Source organism: Helicoverpa armigera, chromosome 6 (genome assembly GCF_030705265.1).
Source record: "Helicoverpa armigera isolate CAAS_96S chromosome 6, ASM3070526v1, whole genome shotgun sequence".
In the NCBI taxonomy this organism is placed as follows: Eukaryota; Metazoa; Arthropoda; class Insecta; order Lepidoptera; family Noctuidae; genus Helicoverpa; species Helicoverpa armigera.
Window position 1 is genome coordinate 4,198,215 of NC_087125.1, and position 16,807 is coordinate 4,215,021.

Below are 16,807 nucleotides of genomic sequence, written 5' to 3' on the forward strand. Positions count from 1 at the left end.
GGCCGCTTTTTTGTAGCTATCCGAACTTGGTCGGATTATGTAGGGTTTCGATATTTTAATTGTCTTTCTTTAATTACTGAATTTAATGACGTGAAATTTTGCAAGTGAATAGTTGAACGATTAAACTAATTATTGGCATACATTTTACCATGCAATTCCTTTAGAACGTCGTGATACTCGACTGCTTTGTAAACAGTGATCTGTTCATGGTAAAATATCCTATAACTTTTTAATTACTAACGGAACATCATTGATACTTGGCAACATGTTGGAGACACTTACAAGGTTTGTGTAAACGTGAAAATCTAGACCCCAAACTGCATACTTTAAGAACTAAGACCTAATAAGTGTATTTTACGTTTATATTTTTATCTTTTAAACCCTACGACTTTTTCTAAACCTGTTTTTTAAACAAATATAAACAAATTCAAAACAACGTATGTAAAAATCTACAGCTCTCTATGTAAGCGCTTTATATGAAAACTAGCTAATGGCCAAACGTTCGCGTAGCGGAAACTTGAATTTCTCCGAAGTTTATGCATGCACTGATTTCATTCATACATAATCAATTATACACAAATACACACTAATTTTCGGACACATCTCTTTTCTTCTAAAGTCTATGGATTAAAAAAAGTTCCGCCAGGACAACGTTCGCCAACGTTCGCCCAGCGGAATCTGTTTTTGGTGAATTTCTCCACAATGGCTGCATACACAAATTTTTATTTACCATACACAATTATAGGACGTCTTACACTAATTATCTGCTTAATTAAAATCTTTAAATTCAACAACATTCCGCTGCGCGAACGCACACTTATTTTTCACTTCCTAATATTGTATTATTTTTTTTTAATAAATCGCGAAACGCTTATAAAAAAAGCGTGATTTTTTTTAATTTTTGGGACACAAAAGTAGCCAAACGAGATAGAAGAAACTAGTGCAAAATGCTTTTTTCTAACTTTAAGGAATTCATTTAAGTAATCAGTAAATTTATTATAATTTTGGCGCAAGCCGGCGAGGACGTCGGTGGAAAAGAGAGGGGTAACAGTCGGACTATGTCACCCCTCTCAGTCCCGTCTCAATGTTTCGCGCATGCATTGCGACTGGCGACTGGTAGTGAACCTAGGCTTTGCAGATTAGAAAGGCACACTCCTTGACTTGTCCCTTCTGCCCGCGCCATCCTGGAGATGGCACCTCCCCCTCACCCCTCCCCCTCCATCCAATAAGTGGACTATTTTAGGCAGTAAATTGATAATTTTTCAGTAATATGGTTTACATGAAGTAACTCCCAACAGCGCAGGGAAAATCAATATTAAAAAAATAAATTATGTTGTCAGAGGTATATTTTTAAAGAAAGTTTTTGATATGTCACTTCCTTTCTCTTTTTTATTTGCTATTCTTGAGCCAAATTGAAGTGCTCTTTTAGGTAAAATAACAGCTTCAGTTAATCCAAGATTAAAGGCAACCAGTCTCAGCATGAGCTTGTCTCCAATACCAATGCCTAAATCTTCACTGGGAAAACACCTGTAAAAAATCCATTATTTTATGACACTATATTTCTATAAGCAGCATCTAGACAATTATAAGCAGTAATATTAACCTTAACCATGGTTTCAATTGAAGAATATAACTTGTAAAATCTTCATCTAGATATGGCATTCGAGGTTGTCTGCCATGATCACATATGACCCTGTTATCTCGGGCCAGATTTCTAAAGGAAATTCTTTTCCAGTCTAATTGTAATTCCTTGTTAAGCCCCTGCCAACCATTTCTTTTGAATGCATTTTTGTGCCTTGTGTATCCACCAAATAATTCATCAGCACCAGAGCCTACTAATAATACCTGAAAGCAATTGTTTTTAAAGTATCTTCTTATGTGCAATAAGTATGTCCAGGCATTTACTACAATATTAATCAAATTAATCTTTTATGATGGCCTACTCACTCTACAACTGGAGGATTCTAAGCTACTCTGACCTCTCGCAGCAAACCATAAGGCTGTTCCGAGACTTTCATCCAAGATTGTTTTTCGAGGATAAATAAGATCCCCAATAACATTCTCTTGATATTTTTCCACTTCTTCTTTTGGTATATTAACTTCTCTAAACACCCATTTCCTAAAAAATGTATGTAAATATTAAAAATAGGTCATTAAAAACCATATCTTGAATTCAGTTTAATGTAGGTGAGTTAACCTGGTTGGACATAGTTTTTGTAATTCTTGTAGTGATTGTTTCCCTGTTATTCGATCGGGTACATCAAATGTACTTTTGTGATCTTTTTTAAATGCTACATTGATAAGGTCTATGGTTTGTTCTCTTGGTAAATACTTATCAGCCAGTACAGCTAATATTGTACAGTCCAGACCACCAGAGAACAGTATTCCTACTGTACAATGACTACAACTATGTATTGTATTATTTAAACACTTTTTACATTTATTTGGTTGTCTATTTAATCTCAAATTAATGCTTATTTCCAATAGCTTCGTCACTTTCACAACAGTATTCTTTATAATAGTGTTTTCTAACAGTTTCTTCATAAGTGTTGATTTACATTTTATTTCTCTAGCTGTTGATTCTATGAATGCTACTACTTCATCCTGAAATAACCAGAAAATCTGAATATAATAAACATGCAGACAGAGACATAAACCATTAAAAATATCAAAAGTAATTACATATTTTGTTAATTCTTTTTCCGTATACTCAAAAGAAAATTCATCATCGGGTAAACTCTGTTGTTTTCTCAGTTGTTCTGTCCAATCATTAATGGTTAATTCTTTGCTGGTATGTAATTCTTCATCCCAAGGGCAGAGCTTGACTGTATTTGTTCTTAGATTTAATATTTGTATATGTGTGGCTGGAACTTCAACACAGTCATATTTTCTTCCTAATGTGTTGCCAATAACTATAGTATTGTCACTTTTGTGAAACAACAAGGAACTTCTTCCTATTCTGTCTCTGAGAAAGTATAGCTTATTATTCCGTTTTTCATAGTATATGATTGCAAATGGGCCTTTTAATAATTTTAGTTGCTGAACAATAAATTCGTCTGTTGGTTTCTCCTGAAATTACTAATAGGTATAGAAATGCAAAGCAGTTATCCATACTATTGACGATGTTATAATCTACTCTAAGTTAGACCACAGCCATGCGCCCACTAAGATCTGGATCCCAGGGGAACTTTTTTAATGTAGGTGTAATTATGTAATCTGATTTATAATAATGACGAATAAATAAAATTAATTCCATGTGATTATCACAGCCATGTTTCATTTTTTGTACTTTAAGTTGAATTATGAAGATTTAGAGATATAAGGTGGGCTGCTGCCTGGCAGTTGTTGCAGGGTTTTAAATAAATATTAAATGATGATTAGATAGGAAAACACCAAGCATGTATTAGACAAAACTGGGATAGTCACATTCATAATATTACAGTAAGGAGATATCTTACAGCCTTGGTTAGCATTTCCATAATGACTGTTGTATCGCTAACATCACAGGGCCAACTGTCATCAAATATATCGCCGTTGTATAATAACACTCCTTGGTCATTTTCCACAGGCTGAGGTGTTAGCTCACGGCCTTGCATCCAAAGTACAGCTCCACAAAAGAAGGCAGTTAAACCGTCACCCAAACTCATTTCTACGCTTCGTACACAGTCGGGGCCCCTGTTTTTAATGCGCTGCATCACTTGGGCATCCTTTAAAGATAGAATATTGTAATTTAAGTAATAAATCAATTGATGAATAGGGTTAGTGTTTCGATTTCCACATAATTATGCTACCTTTATTTGTTGGTTCTCACAGAAACATATTTCACAAAATATTCCACACATTATTATCAAATTTTATTAATGTTTCGTTTCTGAATATACAATTCCCAAAACTAGAATCGCATGCATGCGAATAAAATACGTAGAATGCACAGTAGACTGGCAAGTAGCAAGTAGCATGCATTGCAATGGCATTGGCACGGCACGTAACGTTGACACATGACACTGTTGACAGGTTGTAAACTTTGACATTCCTGTAAAGTATCCTACACACTACTCGTGAAGTTTCTCGGCGAGGGACTCGTAAAATCGGAGCTAATAATGATGGAATATAGCGAGATAAAGTTGGCCGAAGCAAACATGTGTCACTCTATTTCAGGAGTAACCTGGAGGAAGAAGTAATTGCAAGATAAAAAAAATAAGTACTGCGGTGGAACCACCCCTACATTTTCATCACTATGGTCTACTTCTCTTGTCATGTCTTGTCAGCAAGGTGATCTGTCAAAGTGCACAAAGTGTCAAAGAAATAACCAAAACACTGAGAGAAACGTAGAACTTTAAAGAAAATAATAATAAACTTTTGTAATGAAACAAGAGTAAGCGAATCAGTTCGCTGTTCAGATATTTATGAATAATATTTGATGTCGTTTATAAAGTGTTAAAAATGACAACTAACGAAAAGGATGCAGAAAAAAGTGAACAACAGACAGATTCGGAAAACAAAATAGAAAATGCGGAAGACGAGAAAGCAGCCCTCGATGAATATACATGTAATCTCGAAGCCAGGGTAAAGCAGAAAACTGAACTTCGAAATCAAAATTTAAATTGTGTACGTCCGCCGGATAACTATTTTTCTAAATTGGACTCTGGTTTAAAAAAGAACACGACTTTCGTGAAGAAGTTAAAGTCGTTTAGCGCTACACAAATTGATACACTTTTAAAAGATTTCAATGGTTTAAATCTTACGAAATATATATCAGAAGTAGCTGCTGCGATTGCAGAGGCTAAGCTGAAGATGTCTGATATTGCAGCTGCCATTAATCTATGTTCAGCACTTCATCGCACCTATGCAGATTTTTCATCAAATTTCTTTGAAAACTGGCAGAAAATTCTTACATTTAAAGCTACTGATAAAATAACTAACTCTTCTAAATTGCGAGTGGATATAAGATTTTATGCTGAACTGGTAGCAGTTGGTATATTCACAAATAAAATGGGACTCCCTCTGTTGGGCAATGTCCTCACAGTGCTTATAAATATGGATAAAGAGGAGCATAATAACATACCAATTCTTTTGTCATTTTGTAAACATTGTGGTGAAGATTATGCCGGATTAGTTCCAAAGAAGATCAGGGAAGCTGCTGAGGTAATTTTTTTATGTGCAAATGTTGCAGTTTCAAATAAAAAAAAAAGAGAACTGGCTGATATGATACATCTTTAGAGGTACTATCTAAAGTTTTTGTTTGTTTTCCAGAAACACAATGTAACAATTCCTAGGAATCCATTCCTGCCAGCTGAAAAACAGACAGCAGTAAGAACTCTGCTCAAAGATTACTTTTTATCCTTAACTAAGCATTTACTGGCTGAGAGGGCTCAGCTGCAGGCCCTGCATGCGGCCAATCAGAGAACTTTACACACCAGAGGTGAACTGTCACAGGAAAGGAAAGACCAACTAGAACAGCATCAGGTGACTTTATGACTTTAAAATGTTTTATTTCTACTGTACAGACGTTTTAAAAGTAAGTTTTATCCAGGCTACTTACGACAAGCTGCTAGCGGGCGCCCAAAGTTTTGCAGAAGTGCTGGGAGAAGAGTTGGGGGAAGCAGGAGAACCCCCAACCTTGACATTGACAATAACTGAAACACAAGGCACTGTCACCATAGGAGGCAATGAGGAGTTCACCATGCAGGCTGGCACAGATCCCTGGCAAGATGAGGATACCAGAACATTTTACACTAGCTTGCCAGATCTGAAAGTATTTATGCCCAACTATCAGATGAAAGAGGTAAGCTTGCTTTCTCTGGAAAATATCCAAATGAGACTATCATTTTCTGTAGAAATAATATTTAACTACAGATTTGATGGTGCGATAATACTGTTCACTGTATTATTTATTTCTGATGTTACATTATTTTTGTTATCTCTGAATAAATCTTGCAGACTGTAAAAAGTAAGCCAGAAACTGTAACAGAAGAGATGTTGGATGAAGATCTAAAGGAGGATGAGCTGAGTGACAGTGAGGGACCCTCCACTGTGCCCGATATGGAGCAGGAAGAGGCACAGCCATCCAATGTTTCTAACAAGTTTGTACACATAAAAAAATTTGTTCGTGTTACTAAAGGAAAATCAATAAAGAATAAACTTTTGAAACGGTCAGTTTCTACTTATATATACGATTTTAATTAAAACATTAAAGAACAAAACTTTTTACAGATATGCCCTGGATGCATTCTTGAATGAGCTGCCAAATTGTATCAATAGAGAATTGATTGACAATGCTGCTGTGGATTTTGTTTTGAATCTCAACACAAAAAATAACCGGAAGAAACTGACAAGAGTCCTGTTCAGTGTTGCCAGGACTAGGCTAGATCTATTGCCTTTCTACTCGAGGTTTGCGGCAATACTGTACCCAGTTCTACCTGATGTTTGTGCAGATTTGTGTCAGATGTTGAAACAAGACTTTAGATATCATGTGAAGAAAAAGGATCAGATCAATATTGAGTCCAAGGTAAGAAAATAATTTCTATTCTATTGTGATCATCACATTGTTGTGCATATTCTTGATGATTTTAATAACAAAGATATTTGTTTGATACAGATAAAAGTGGTGCGATTTATTGGTGAATTGGTAAAATTCAGCCTTTACTCTAAAATGGAAGCACTGTACTGTTTAAAAGTACTCTTGCATGACTTCAAACATCATCATATTGAAATGGCATGCAACCTGTTGGAGACTTGTGGCAGATTTTTATATTGTAATCCAGATACACATCAACGAACTATGATATATTTACAGCAAATGATGAGGAAAAAGGTAACAAATCCTTTTGAAATAAAGGGAAATAAATGTCTAAAAATTGTTATCATTTTGTTTAAATAATACTTCTATTTCAGACTGTATCAGCCCTAGACTCGCGTTACGTGACGCAAATAGAAAATGCATTTTACTATGTATGTCCTCCTGAGGCGCCAGCTCAACCGAAGGAAGAGGAGCCGCCGATGCACCAGTTCATAAGAAAAGTACTCCATGAAGACTTGCAGAAGAGTAATGAGGAGAAGATTCTGAGATTGATGCGAAAGCTCAATTGGGATGATCCAGACACTGCCGCTATTGCTATACAGCACCTCGCCGGCGGCTGGCGAGTCCGGGCGAGTGCCCGCAGAGCGCTGGCGCGGCTCACGGCGGAGCTAGCCGCCTGGCAGGAAGCTGTAGCCCCCGCCGTCGTCGACACTATCCTCGAAGAGATCAGAGTCACTATGGAGGACCCGCACCCCAGATACAATCAGAGGAGAATAGCCACTGTCAGATACCTCGGAGAGCTGTACAATTACAAGTTGCTAGACTCCCGTGACGTGTTCACAGTTCTGTATTCGTTCATAACTTTCGGGGTGACGAACGACCACGCTAACGTGTCTCCTCTCGACCCGCCAGATAACGTGTTCAGAATAAGACTTGTGTGCGCTCTTCTCGAGACTTGTGGCGCCTATTTTAACAGTGGATCTAGCAAAAAGCGACTAGATTACTTTTTGACGTTCTTTCAAAATTACTACTGGTTCAAACAATCTGATCCCCATTGGACTGACAACATGTTCCCTATTTATGTAAAATACATATACCAAGAATGTTTGACTACTCTGAGGCCCAAGTTGACATTGTTTAATAGTTGGCAAGAATGTAAAGACGCAATAGAAGAGTTGCGTCAAACTTTATACCCAGAGCTAGGCGAAGACGATAATGATAACGATGACATGGGCGACGACAGCGTCAACGAGGGACTGGATACTATTATTGAGACTGATGACGAAACAGATAATCCTCAACTTCCTGAGGAAAGTTCTGATGAGGAGCCCATCACAGAGAACACTGGGAATGATGATAATGACCTTCAGCAAAATGATGATATTACAATAGAGCCAAGGAGACCTGCTCCGAAACCAGTATGTGTCTTTTAAACATGAAGCATCCGTAATTGATCAGTAAACAATTCTAAAATTAACGTTGTTATTCATTTACAGGTAGAGGATGTTGAATTTGAATCAGCATTCGAAAAGATGGTAATGGAAAACATTGCAGAGCGACAACGTGAGACGAGGCCTCAACAGCGAGATATTGCCGTGCCCATGACCTGCAGACAGACAACAAAGAAAACATATGAACAGTTATTGGTATGTATTTTATGTTTGTAAGAGAAGATCAAAATTGTTTTCTGGGCGTCAATGACAAACACAAGCAATAAAAATATTTTTTTCATGAACATTGTTCACAGCAAGGTAAAGAGGGCGTAGCATTCGTGTTGATGATGCGAAAGGGTACTAAGCCGCAATACAAGTCGTTCAATGCTCCACCCGAACTAGCAAGCAACCTCCAGCAGCAAGCCTTAGCCGATAAACAGGAGATGGAGAGGATGAAACTGTATGTACATTTACTGCTTCATGACTTAAAGACCTTACAGATTCTCACTTTCAGCGTTTATTTAATTATATCCAAATTATTTCAGATTAACCCTGAACATATCAGAAAGACAAGAAGAGGAGGAATATAGCGCCGAAAGTGGAGGAGGTTCGGGAGGTAGCGGCAATCCCAACAGGGGACAACACGTTCGACAGAAATATCAACACCCAAAAGGCGCGCCCGATGCCGACCTTATATTTGGACCTAAAAAATTTAAATAATGAAGTGAAGTGATGTGGTCACCTAATCAATTTTTATGAAATCTTTATTTTATTAATTTTTCTGCAGTTTTATGTTTAGGCAGTTGAGTAGATTTTTTTATGACGTGTTTAATAAAGCTTAACTTCTCTGCAGGTAAAGAAGTCGATTATTTGTGTTATATGCTACATATATATGTTTTGAAATGTACTATGTATCTCAGAAATAAATGAGAGTTTATATAGATTTCTGATTTTATTACCTCACTGCGACTGAACTCTTCGCTTATCTTCTTGTCGGGTATCGACATTAATGAGTGTCGTATGTACAAAAACACAAAAACGGAGAGAGCAGCTTATTCGAACTAATATCATAAACGCATTTATTTTTTGCAGCGATAATAGAGTAAATTGGAAGGGTTTCACATTCATTCGGAATATGTTCGGAATTTAAACCATAGACAAGGTTTATTCTCAGATTCTCAGGGGCAGTTGACAGCTAGCTCAATCAAACTCAACTGTCAAGTTGATGTCACCATCACAAGCGGTATTTCATATTTCAATCAATTTCCGCGAGTAAAAATTGGAGTTTACCGGCCGTTTTTATAATTCTTGATACTCTTTGCTTACTTTGGTCGGAATCGTAAATGTATTCGTAATTTCAAATTAGTGCTTGTTTATCGAAGCAGTCGTCAGTAGTGTCAGGCTGTATTTGTGTGTAAACAAGCTTGGATAACCTCTACCGCACGATGGCAGACGACGATTTTAGTAAATTATTGCAACAAGCTGAACAGTTAACGACTGAAATAGAAGGCAATGAGGAGCTTCCTAGAGTTGAACGTTCCTTAGGCCAGGTGCTTGAGGCGTCGCAAGAGCTATACTCAAGAGTTATCCAGTCGGGCGCGAACGATATACAAGCGTAGGAACTTATTGACAATATTACACATCTGGCGTTTTCTATTAATTAAATGTCTCCTATATGTGACCAAAATTCATGTGTTTTGCAGGCATCTTTTGTTCGGTTCAAAAGGAATTGATCTACAACAGATATCCCAAAAACTCGAAACACTAAGTTCTAAGAGGACTTTCGAGCCACTACAACCTATTGCTGACTCTGATATTGAAAGCTTTTTAAGGAATGAGAGAGAAAATGCTATTTTATCACTAATTGATGAGGTCAACAAAAATGTAAGTACAAAGACAACATGAATGAATGTATTTCTGTTGCTATGTAAGACATTTACTAAAACAGTATGATAACTTAAATTACAGTCACTACAAACTACTGAAGACCAAAAATGGGAACACATGTTATCAGAATGGAACAGAGAAAAGATAAAGTTGATGAATGCTATGATTGGCCCGTCTCAAAACTGGCTGGACCTCAAGAGGACCCCTGAGCCACCAAGTATTGCGGACACACCCAAGAAGTTTGGTCATTCCATGCTGGATAACATAGAGGCTGCATATGCTCGACAAGTTCACCAGTACAACAAGCTGGTGTTCCAAGGGTCTAAGTCGAGGACAGCCTTGCATCTGAAGTTTGCCCAAGTTGCTGAAGAATTTAATGATGCTGTAAGTTATTTTATAAACATTTTTATATTTATTGTGTTTTGGTTGTTATACAATATTTTACTACTAAGTAATCAAATTGATTTTCAGAAAGTTAAAGAAATGTGGGAGATAATTAAGACAATGGCCAATATACCAGCTCTCGTGAGAGATGAGGATCCTCTCAAGGCCAGAGGTAATCCAACCATACAACAGTGTCTTGTTGCTCAAGGCAAGAAATACTTAGAGAAAAGGTAATACTCGAATTCACTTAGGAATCTCTGAAACTTAATTGATATTTAATTCTTGGCACAGTCCCACAATAGATCTTATACCTTCCTTATATTTAATTTATTTTCATATAGATACAAACTATACATGAGTGATGTAGTGAGATCCAACCCATCAGCAGCAATGCGAGGTGGAGAGCCGGGCACATATCCTCTCGTGCGAGGTTTCGTAGGCCTCCGCTTACAGGGACAGAATGTGCAGGTGTTGACAGATGGTGTTATTGATGAGCGCCCGCTCTGGCCCATGGTTTACTACTGCCTGAGGAGTGGTGATGCCAATGCGGCCCTGCACTGCTTGAGGAAAGCTGGGTAACTATCTGACTCATCTCATCAGTGCATTTCCGCTGTCTCATAAGAATTCAAGCATTTCTTATATACTTTACCAAAATCGTTGTTGTTATGGCTTAAAATGGTGTGATTTATTTATATTTTCAGCCGAGACCATGAAGAATTCATATCAGCTCTGGAAGAATACATAAAAAATCCAGAGAAGCCTTTGAGTGATAAATTACAAACTGCCATCAATTTCCAATATAGGATACAAGTGCGCAACTCTACAGACCCATACAAAAGAGCAGTAAGTAAAGTTAAAGCTTATACATATTTGCATAAAAATTCTAAAATACCTAAGTATAACATTCTTTTCATAATTTAGAATTACTTTTTTCCAGGTGTACTGCATAATTGGTTGTTGTGATCTCAGTGATGAGCATTACGAAGTGGCGCGCACGGCCGACGATTATCTCTGGCTGAAGCTTTCCTTCATCAAATCGCGCACCAACAACGAGACTGAATCATTCTCATATTCTGACCTGCAGAAAATGATTTTAGAAGAATATGGTAATTTACCTAAAAATATTCTATCATACTAGTAACATTTTTCTACTATGTGACATGCCTTCTATTTTTTTTTGTTGTAACAGGTGAAACACATTACCATGCTTATGAGAAACCAGTAGTGTATTTCCAAATGCTGACATTGACTGGCCAGTTTGAACCAGCAATTGAATTCTTGTCAAGAATACCAAGGTATGGTTTGCAGCCACATTTTTGTTAGTTATTATTTGTATTATTTATAGAAAGACTTTATGTTGTTATTCTTCTAGGTTCCAAGTACATGGTGTGCATATGGCATTGGCACTTCATGATGTTTACATGTTAGGAACTCCTCGTAATGTTCAAGCTCCCTTATGTAAGTATAATCTTCATGAAAACTTGTTTCTGTCTGAATTGTGTATCAGGTATGTAATTCAATGTTTAAATTGCAGTATCTGTGGACACGGACGACCCGTCGCCGCTCCGACGTTTGAATTTGGCTAGACTACTGCTGTTGTATGTCAGAAAGTTTGAGCTCACAGACCCATCAGATGCCCTACATTATTACTTCTTCCTGAGGTACTGTTTTAGTTTCAAATATAAAACTGATAAGTTTCTTCTATATTGTTTGTGCCAATCAATAACGCAATATTTGATTTTTAGGAACCTCAAAGATCCCAGTGGCAAGAACTTATTCATGTGTTGCTGTACTGACCTAGCACTCGAGAGTCGCGACTACGACCTCCTGTTTGGTCGGATGGACGCACTCACCGGACTGCGTAGCTCCGGCTTACTAGATCAATTCAATAACCCACATATTGATAGCAAAGTATGCATATATTCGTTCATTGCATTTTTTATTTACATCAAAATTTGCTTCAATAGTAATCTTTTCAATTTTATTTTAGGTGATAGCTCTGAATGTAGCAGAACAGCTAGTGAACAAAGGATTATTTGAAGATGCCATTACCATGTATGACATTGCAGGTGTAAGTATTTTGCTACACCAGATCACTATAATTGGCATTGAGTGATTTTGGCAATTACTACATGTTTGATATTTTATTGTTTGCAGAACTTGGAGAAGGTTCTAGAACTATTCTGCGTGCTGTTAGCGCAAGTAGTGAACAGTGGAGGTGGCGCGGGTGGTCTGCGACAACGCCTGTCCTTGTTGGCCGAACACGTGTCTAGGAGACTGCGCTCGGCTGACGGCACTGCACTGCCTGCCGCTCTGGTGGAGGCTTACACTAAACTCTGCAAGCTCATGACTTTCTTCGATCAGTTCCACAACGAAAATTATGAAGGTGCACTTGAGGTAAGACACACTTTATTAACCAAATATGTATTATAAACAATTGAAGTCTTTATTTTGGTGGGAAATCATCACATGACTAAAACCCACCATGTTCCTTCTTGAGCCTGTTATGCACCAGGGCCGCGGTAACTCTTTCAAACAATCCTGCAGCCCCGGCAAACATTTTCACGTTATATTTGACTGATATTAATACAAATACATATAACAGACGCTGCGCGACTGTGAGCTGGTGCCGCTGAGCGCTCGCGAGCTGGAGGCGCGCGTGTCGGCGGCGCGGACGGCGCGCGGCGAGCTCCTGCGCAGCCTGCCCGCCGTGCTGCGCGCGCTCTGCACCATCCTGCTGGCGCAGCGACAGCGTCTGCGCACCGCCGCGCACTCGCAGCCGCTCGCCGCGCAGAATAATAAGGTCAGCGACAAACATATTATTACAAGGAGAATGTTTTCTATTTAACATGAGATAATTATTAATGAAATGAATCATTTAACTGGTGTGTATGATGTATTGGAAATGAACGGTATAAATTTTGTTTGCAGCAAGTGGAATGGCTACGCGAACAAGCCGAAGTTCTGAACACATTCGCGGGTAACATCGCGTATAGAATGCCCGGCGATACCTACAGCCAGTTGGCGCAAATGCAAATACTGATGCATTAAATTAAGTCTTGTATTTTAGAAAAAGGTCATGTTCATTATGTATTAAATATTTTCGTATAATACCGGGTTTCATTCAGTCAATTACAAAAAACTAGATAAGTAGAGGATTATACAGTTTAGAAACTCCTATGCTTAAACACTGTAATAAATTCGTTCTGCAAGTTGTCTCCTTACTTCTAAGCCTATGTACAGATCATTGACATTGTCCTCAGGCATTTCTGTCACTTCATTTATGACTGGCATTGGGTCAGGGTCTATGTAGGGCTGTGGGTCAGGCAGTCCAGCTCTTATGCAGAGATTATGCAATACAGCACAAGCATTTATTATCTTAGCTGCTTGCTGTGGTGTGTAGTGTAGTGGCCTTTTGTGGAGACACTGCCACCTGCCTTTGAGCTTAGATATACATCTTTCTATACAAGTTCTAGTTCTGCCCTGAAAGTGATTGTATTGAGAATCTGGTGTGCCTTGAGGAGCATGCAATATAGGTGTCATTAACCAGGCTCTCTGTGGATACTTGTTGTCAGCTGAAAATAAAAAATAATGTGTTACAGGATATTACATTAGGAAATAAGATATCTAAATCATAAAGAAGTAGTTACCAATGATCCAACTCATTTCCCCTTGTCTGCTAACACTTTCAATAAAAGGTCTGATATTCATTTTATTCCAAATATATGCACAGCTGGCTGATCCACCAAATCTGCAGCACACTGCTATAATTTTACAATCTGCATCACAAATCTGGAAAGGAAGAACAATATGATAAGAAGTTTGGGTTGCAGGAGCATATGAAATCTCCTACAACTGTATAAGAACTTACAATTTGTGCATGTATAGAGTATTGCCCTTTCCTGTCATAGAATGCCTCTTCATCATCTCTTGGACAAACTATCTCAACATAAGTGCCATCAAGGCATCCAATTGTTTCTGGAAAATGGTATTTTCTGTAAAATCTGTAAATAAACAGCATAAGCTAAATTATGCAGACAGTAATGTGATAAGAAGTGCTTTAATATAACTCATGTTTACCCTTCTTTGATCTGGTCCCTCTGCATCACAGTGCTGGGGAATATGATACAGTTATTGAGCACCATATTAAGTCCCTCAACCACAATCTTTATGACCCGGCTCACAGATTTCTGTGATATGTTGATACTGAAGTCTTTGCCCACAGACTTCTGGTGGGAACCACTTGATAAGAATGAGAGTGTAACAAGTACCTGGGTATTTGAAAAAGAAGTATGTACTTAGTAATTGTTTATTAGCAATAGTCTTAAGAAAGTTTATTTTTAATACTTTGAAGAATAATATAAATCACCTTCAAAGAGAAGGGTATACCATTAGATCTTTGAGTTTTTGGAACAATAGGTTCCAGTAATCTTAGAATATGATGGAAGACTTCTCTGTTCACACCACAGTTCTTCAACAGATAAGAGTCAGGTAAGTTTATACAGTCAGAGAAGTCGGTTAAATGTCTGCGAGCTATTCTCTCCTTATACGCACTTCCCCGCAACATTTTTAATTTCAGAAGTGTATTCATATTTAGCATGAATAAATGCCGAGTTTAAATTTCAACAGTTTATGTCATAATACTTTTAATATATTCACTTATATTTTTACTTTGAACATGTAAACAAACATTATTTTTATTTCACGACCCAACCATAGACAAATTAATAGTGAAATGTATATTTTCTGTGTCGTCAAAACCTAGGCTTTTGATACCAACATCAGTGAAAATACCGTGAATATCTTGCTATTTTCCTTTTATTTGGATAACAGTGCAAGTGGTGGAACTAGACTTTTCTTTTGACATGATGATGATTGGCGTGTTTGACAGCTGAGAAATAAAAAACAAAGCTGTGTGTAATGCGGTAACAACAAATACTTATAAAATAATAAAGTAATAGTTTTATAACAGAAGATGTTGTTGTTTCATGGTTGTAAGTATTTGTAAGGTGTTTAATTTTTGTTTTCGCGAGTATAGAAGCCTTAAACTGCCATTAATAACACAAGATCACAACAATGGAAAGACGTAAAGCCAGTCCGGAACAGTTGAACATGCTTTTACATTTTCTTGAGGAAGACAAGGAACTAGCCATTGGAAAATTCTCAGGCATCGAGGGAAGAGTTCGTCAAACAAATGCGTGGATCAAAATTACTGAAAAACTTAATGGAAACTCTGGTTTTGGTTCTGGTGCTATAAAAACTCCTGATAAGTGGCAACAGGTAATTATATAGTTGCTTGAAGAATATCTTATCGCTTTTAAGAATATTTAGTTTATTATCGAGTTTAACATACAATAAATATCTTTTCAGACATGGAGAGACTGGAAATCAAATGTAAAGAAAAAGGCATTTAAAATAAGAAAGAATAGATTTACTCCTGGCTGTAATGCGAACATACAACTAACAGAGCCTGAAGAAAAAATATTAAGACTTATCTGTACAAATACATCAGTGTTTGGCCTTTCAGGAGTGCCAGAGACTTCAGCTTTAAATAATACTATGGTATGAAAAAAAATCATTTAGCTTTACTATAACAATATTTTAGCTAAGTAGGCAAATTCATAGATATGAAATGAATGAAAATTCATTGAAATGTTTCAGGCACCAGCTCAAAGTACAGGACCTACAGATGATATGTGTAGTGCAGATCCCTCAACAAGTAATATGGTAATATTCTGATACATAGAAATATGCATAGATTTATTTGTGAATCTCAAAAAAATTAAAGAATAGCAATTTATGGAACTTTTTGATAAAATTCCAGAAATGGCCATCAGACTCACAACATTTTACAGCAGCTGATATAGAAATGAGTCTAGGTGATGGAGTGGTGACTGACCCTGATGCTGGTATGGGACCCAATGAAGTATCTTCTGGTCCTGTTACTGGAAAACCTTTATGGAAGAGGGGCAAACCAGTCAGTGAGTATTCAAAATGATATGTTGGTATTTCTATTGTCTTGTTATATTTTTATTGCCTTTTTATTGTCCTCCTGTAGGGCCTGTAGGTCTTGTAGAAAATTTTAGGTACATACGTGTTTGAATATTCTTTTCAGGACTTGTACATGACAGACTGCTGAATCTTGAGGAGGAAAGAATAAGGATTGAGAAACAGAAACTTTTAGAAAAGAAGAGGTGTAACAATATAAGACTTAAAATGGAAAAAGACAGACTGGAGATTGAAAGACAGCGAAATGTCTTGTTAGAGAAGTGAGTCTTTGTCTTTACTCACTTATTACATAGGTTTCGAGAATTCTTTAATGACGATTTTTTTTTAATTTCAGGCTTCTGCTAGCTGTGGAAGCTGTGGCCCATCGATGATAATATTGTAATAAAAATATTATATTTTTATACTTCAACAAAAATCAGCAATAATAATATTATGCAATGAGACATAACTATGTGTAGATTAAGCTTGTGATATTAAATATTTATAATAGTTCTAGTTATTTTTATTTGCACATCCTAGCAATAATTAGAACTTACAGCATTACAGATTTTGCTACATAATCTAGAAACCCATC

General features: G+C 37.1%; 5 protein-coding genes across 10 annotated transcripts; 3 read left to right on the plus strand and 2 right to left on the minus strand.

Annotated features, from left to right (window-relative positions):
• Positions 1-1,306: 1,306 nt before the first annotated feature.
• LOC110373139 (asparagine synthetase domain-containing protein 1) lies at positions 1,307-3,998 on the minus strand. 3 transcript variants are annotated; one of them, XM_021330317.3, is made up of 7 exons: positions 3,792-3,997; positions 3,459-3,707; positions 2,683-3,069; positions 2,198-2,604; positions 1,948-2,119; positions 1,604-1,845; positions 1,308-1,527 (listed from the first exon to the last, which is right to left on the minus strand). In XM_021330317.3, the coding sequence occupies exons 1-7, from the start codon at positions 3,840-3,842 to the stop codon at positions 1,329-1,331; spliced, it is 1,707 nt and encodes a 568-aa protein (XP_021185992.3). In that variant the 5' UTR covers positions 3,843-3,997; the 3' UTR covers positions 1,308-1,328. The 3 variants fall into 3 exon arrangements, with proteins under 3 accessions (XP_063891408.1, XP_049708260.2, XP_021185992.3); XM_064035338.1 differs by having other exon boundaries at positions 1,307-1,527; positions 2,198-3,069; positions 3,792-3,998; XM_049852303.2 differs by lacking the exon at positions 3,792-3,997 and having other exon boundaries at positions 1,307-1,527; positions 3,427-3,566.
• A 247-nt stretch (positions 3,999-4,245) lies between these two features.
• LOC110373082 (regulator of nonsense transcripts 2) lies at positions 4,246-8,896 on the plus strand. Of its 2 annotated transcripts, none has more exons than XM_049852096.2 (10): positions 4,246-5,145; positions 5,254-5,466; positions 5,534-5,785; positions 5,941-6,152; positions 6,214-6,508; positions 6,599-6,814; positions 6,895-7,938; positions 8,017-8,166; positions 8,268-8,413; positions 8,499-8,896. In XM_049852096.2, exons 1-10 carry the CDS (start codon positions 4,444-4,446, stop codon positions 8,671-8,673), a joined length of 3,405 nt encoding a protein of 1,134 aa, XP_049708053.2. In that variant the 5' UTR covers positions 4,246-4,443; the 3' UTR covers positions 8,674-8,896. The 2 variants fall into 2 exon arrangements, with proteins under 2 accessions (XP_049708053.2, XP_021185888.2); XM_021330213.3 differs by having other exon boundaries at positions 4,249-5,145; positions 5,941-6,083.
• Positions 8,897-9,152: 256 nt separating this feature from the next.
• Positions 9,153-13,335, plus strand: LOC110373093 (nuclear pore complex protein Nup93). The gene is made up of 15 exons (XM_021330230.3): positions 9,153-9,568; positions 9,657-9,837; positions 9,922-10,224; positions 10,312-10,454; positions 10,566-10,799; positions 10,926-11,067; positions 11,162-11,330; positions 11,414-11,519; positions 11,597-11,682; positions 11,759-11,885; positions 11,970-12,135; positions 12,215-12,295; positions 12,382-12,621; positions 12,830-13,027; positions 13,156-13,335. Exons 1-15 carry the CDS (start codon positions 9,399-9,401, stop codon positions 13,273-13,275), a joined length of 2,466 nt encoding a protein of 821 aa, XP_021185905.1. The 5' UTR covers positions 9,153-9,398; the 3' UTR covers positions 13,276-13,335.
• Positions 13,336-16,204, minus strand: LOC110373094 (putative nuclease HARBI1). Of its 3 annotated transcripts, none has more exons than XM_049835903.2 (5): positions 16,068-16,204; positions 14,305-14,495; positions 14,096-14,228; positions 13,875-14,016; positions 13,336-13,799 (listed from the first exon to the last, which is right to left on the minus strand). In XM_049835903.2, the coding sequence occupies exons 2-5, from the start codon at positions 14,367-14,369 to the stop codon at positions 13,408-13,410; spliced, it is 732 nt and encodes a 243-aa protein (XP_049691860.2). In that variant the 5' UTR covers positions 14,370-14,495; positions 16,068-16,204; the 3' UTR covers positions 13,336-13,407. The 3 variants fall into 3 exon arrangements, with proteins under 3 accessions (XP_049691860.2, XP_021185906.3, XP_021185908.3); XM_021330231.3 differs by lacking the exon at positions 16,068-16,204 and adding an exon at positions 14,594-14,964; XM_021330233.3 differs by lacking the exon at positions 16,068-16,204 and adding an exon at positions 14,614-14,961.
• LOC110373101 (uncharacterized) lies at positions 15,119-16,725 on the plus strand. The gene is made up of 6 exons (XM_021330244.3): positions 15,119-15,504; positions 15,595-15,786; positions 15,886-15,951; positions 16,049-16,205; positions 16,340-16,493; positions 16,568-16,725. Exons 1-6 carry the CDS (start codon positions 15,301-15,303, stop codon positions 16,602-16,604), a joined length of 810 nt encoding a protein of 269 aa, XP_021185919.3. The 5' UTR covers positions 15,119-15,300; the 3' UTR covers positions 16,605-16,725.
• The last annotated feature ends 82 nt before the right edge of the window (positions 16,726-16,807 follow it).

Bases quoted from the DNA above. Each gene is read 5' to 3' on its own strand.
- LOC110373139 (XM_064035338.1), bottom strand. From the start codon at position 3,842: ATGTGTGGAATATTTTGTGAAATATGTTTCTGTGAGAACCAACAAATA. The intron at 3,708-3,791 runs GTAGCATAATTA...CTATCTTTAAAG, and splicing joins GTGAGAACCAACAAATAAAG to GATGCCCAAGTGATGCAGCG. The intron at 3,070-3,458 runs GTAAGATATCTC...TAGTAATTTCAG, and splicing joins TGGAAATGCTAACCAAGGCT to GAGAAACCAACAGACGAATT.
- LOC110373082 (XM_049852096.2), top strand. From the start codon at position 4,444: ATGACAACTAACGAAAAGGATGCAGAAAAAAGTGAACAACAGACAGAT. The intron at 6,815-6,894 runs GTAACAAATCCT...CTTCTATTTCAG, and splicing joins AGCAAATGATGAGGAAAAAG to ACTGTATCAGCCCTAGACTC. The intron at 7,939-8,016 runs GTATGTGTCTTT...ATTCATTTACAG, and splicing joins GGAGACCTGCTCCGAAACCA to GTAGAGGATGTTGAATTTGA.
- LOC110373093 (XM_021330230.3), top strand. From the start codon at position 9,399: ATGGCAGACGACGATTTTAGTAAATTATTGCAACAAGCTGAACAGTTA. The intron at 11,331-11,413 runs GTAATTTACCTA...TTGTTGTAACAG, and splicing joins AATGATTTTAGAAGAATATG to GTGAAACACATTACCATGCT. The intron at 11,520-11,596 runs GTATGGTTTGCA...TTATTCTTCTAG, and splicing joins TTCTTGTCAAGAATACCAAG to GTTCCAAGTACATGGTGTGC.
- LOC110373094 (XM_021330231.3), bottom strand. From the start codon at position 14,824: ATGCTAAATATGAATACACTTCTGAAATTAAAAATGTTGCGGGGAAGT. The intron at 14,229-14,304 runs GTAAACATGAGT...GTTTATTTACAG, and splicing joins AGGGACCAGATCAAAGAAGG to ATTTTACAGAAAATACCATT. The intron at 13,800-13,874 runs GTAACTACTTCT...TTTTATTTTCAG, and splicing joins GGAAATGAGTTGGATCATTG to CTGACAACAAGTATCCACAG.
- LOC110373101 (XM_021330244.3), top strand. From the start codon at position 15,301: ATGGAAAGACGTAAAGCCAGTCCGGAACAGTTGAACATGCTTTTACAT. The intron at 15,505-15,594 runs GTAATTATATAG...ATATCTTTTCAG, and splicing joins CTCCTGATAAGTGGCAACAG to ACATGGAGAGACTGGAAATC. The intron at 15,952-16,048 runs GTAATATTCTGA...ATAAAATTCCAG, and splicing joins ATCCCTCAACAAGTAATATG to AAATGGCCATCAGACTCACA.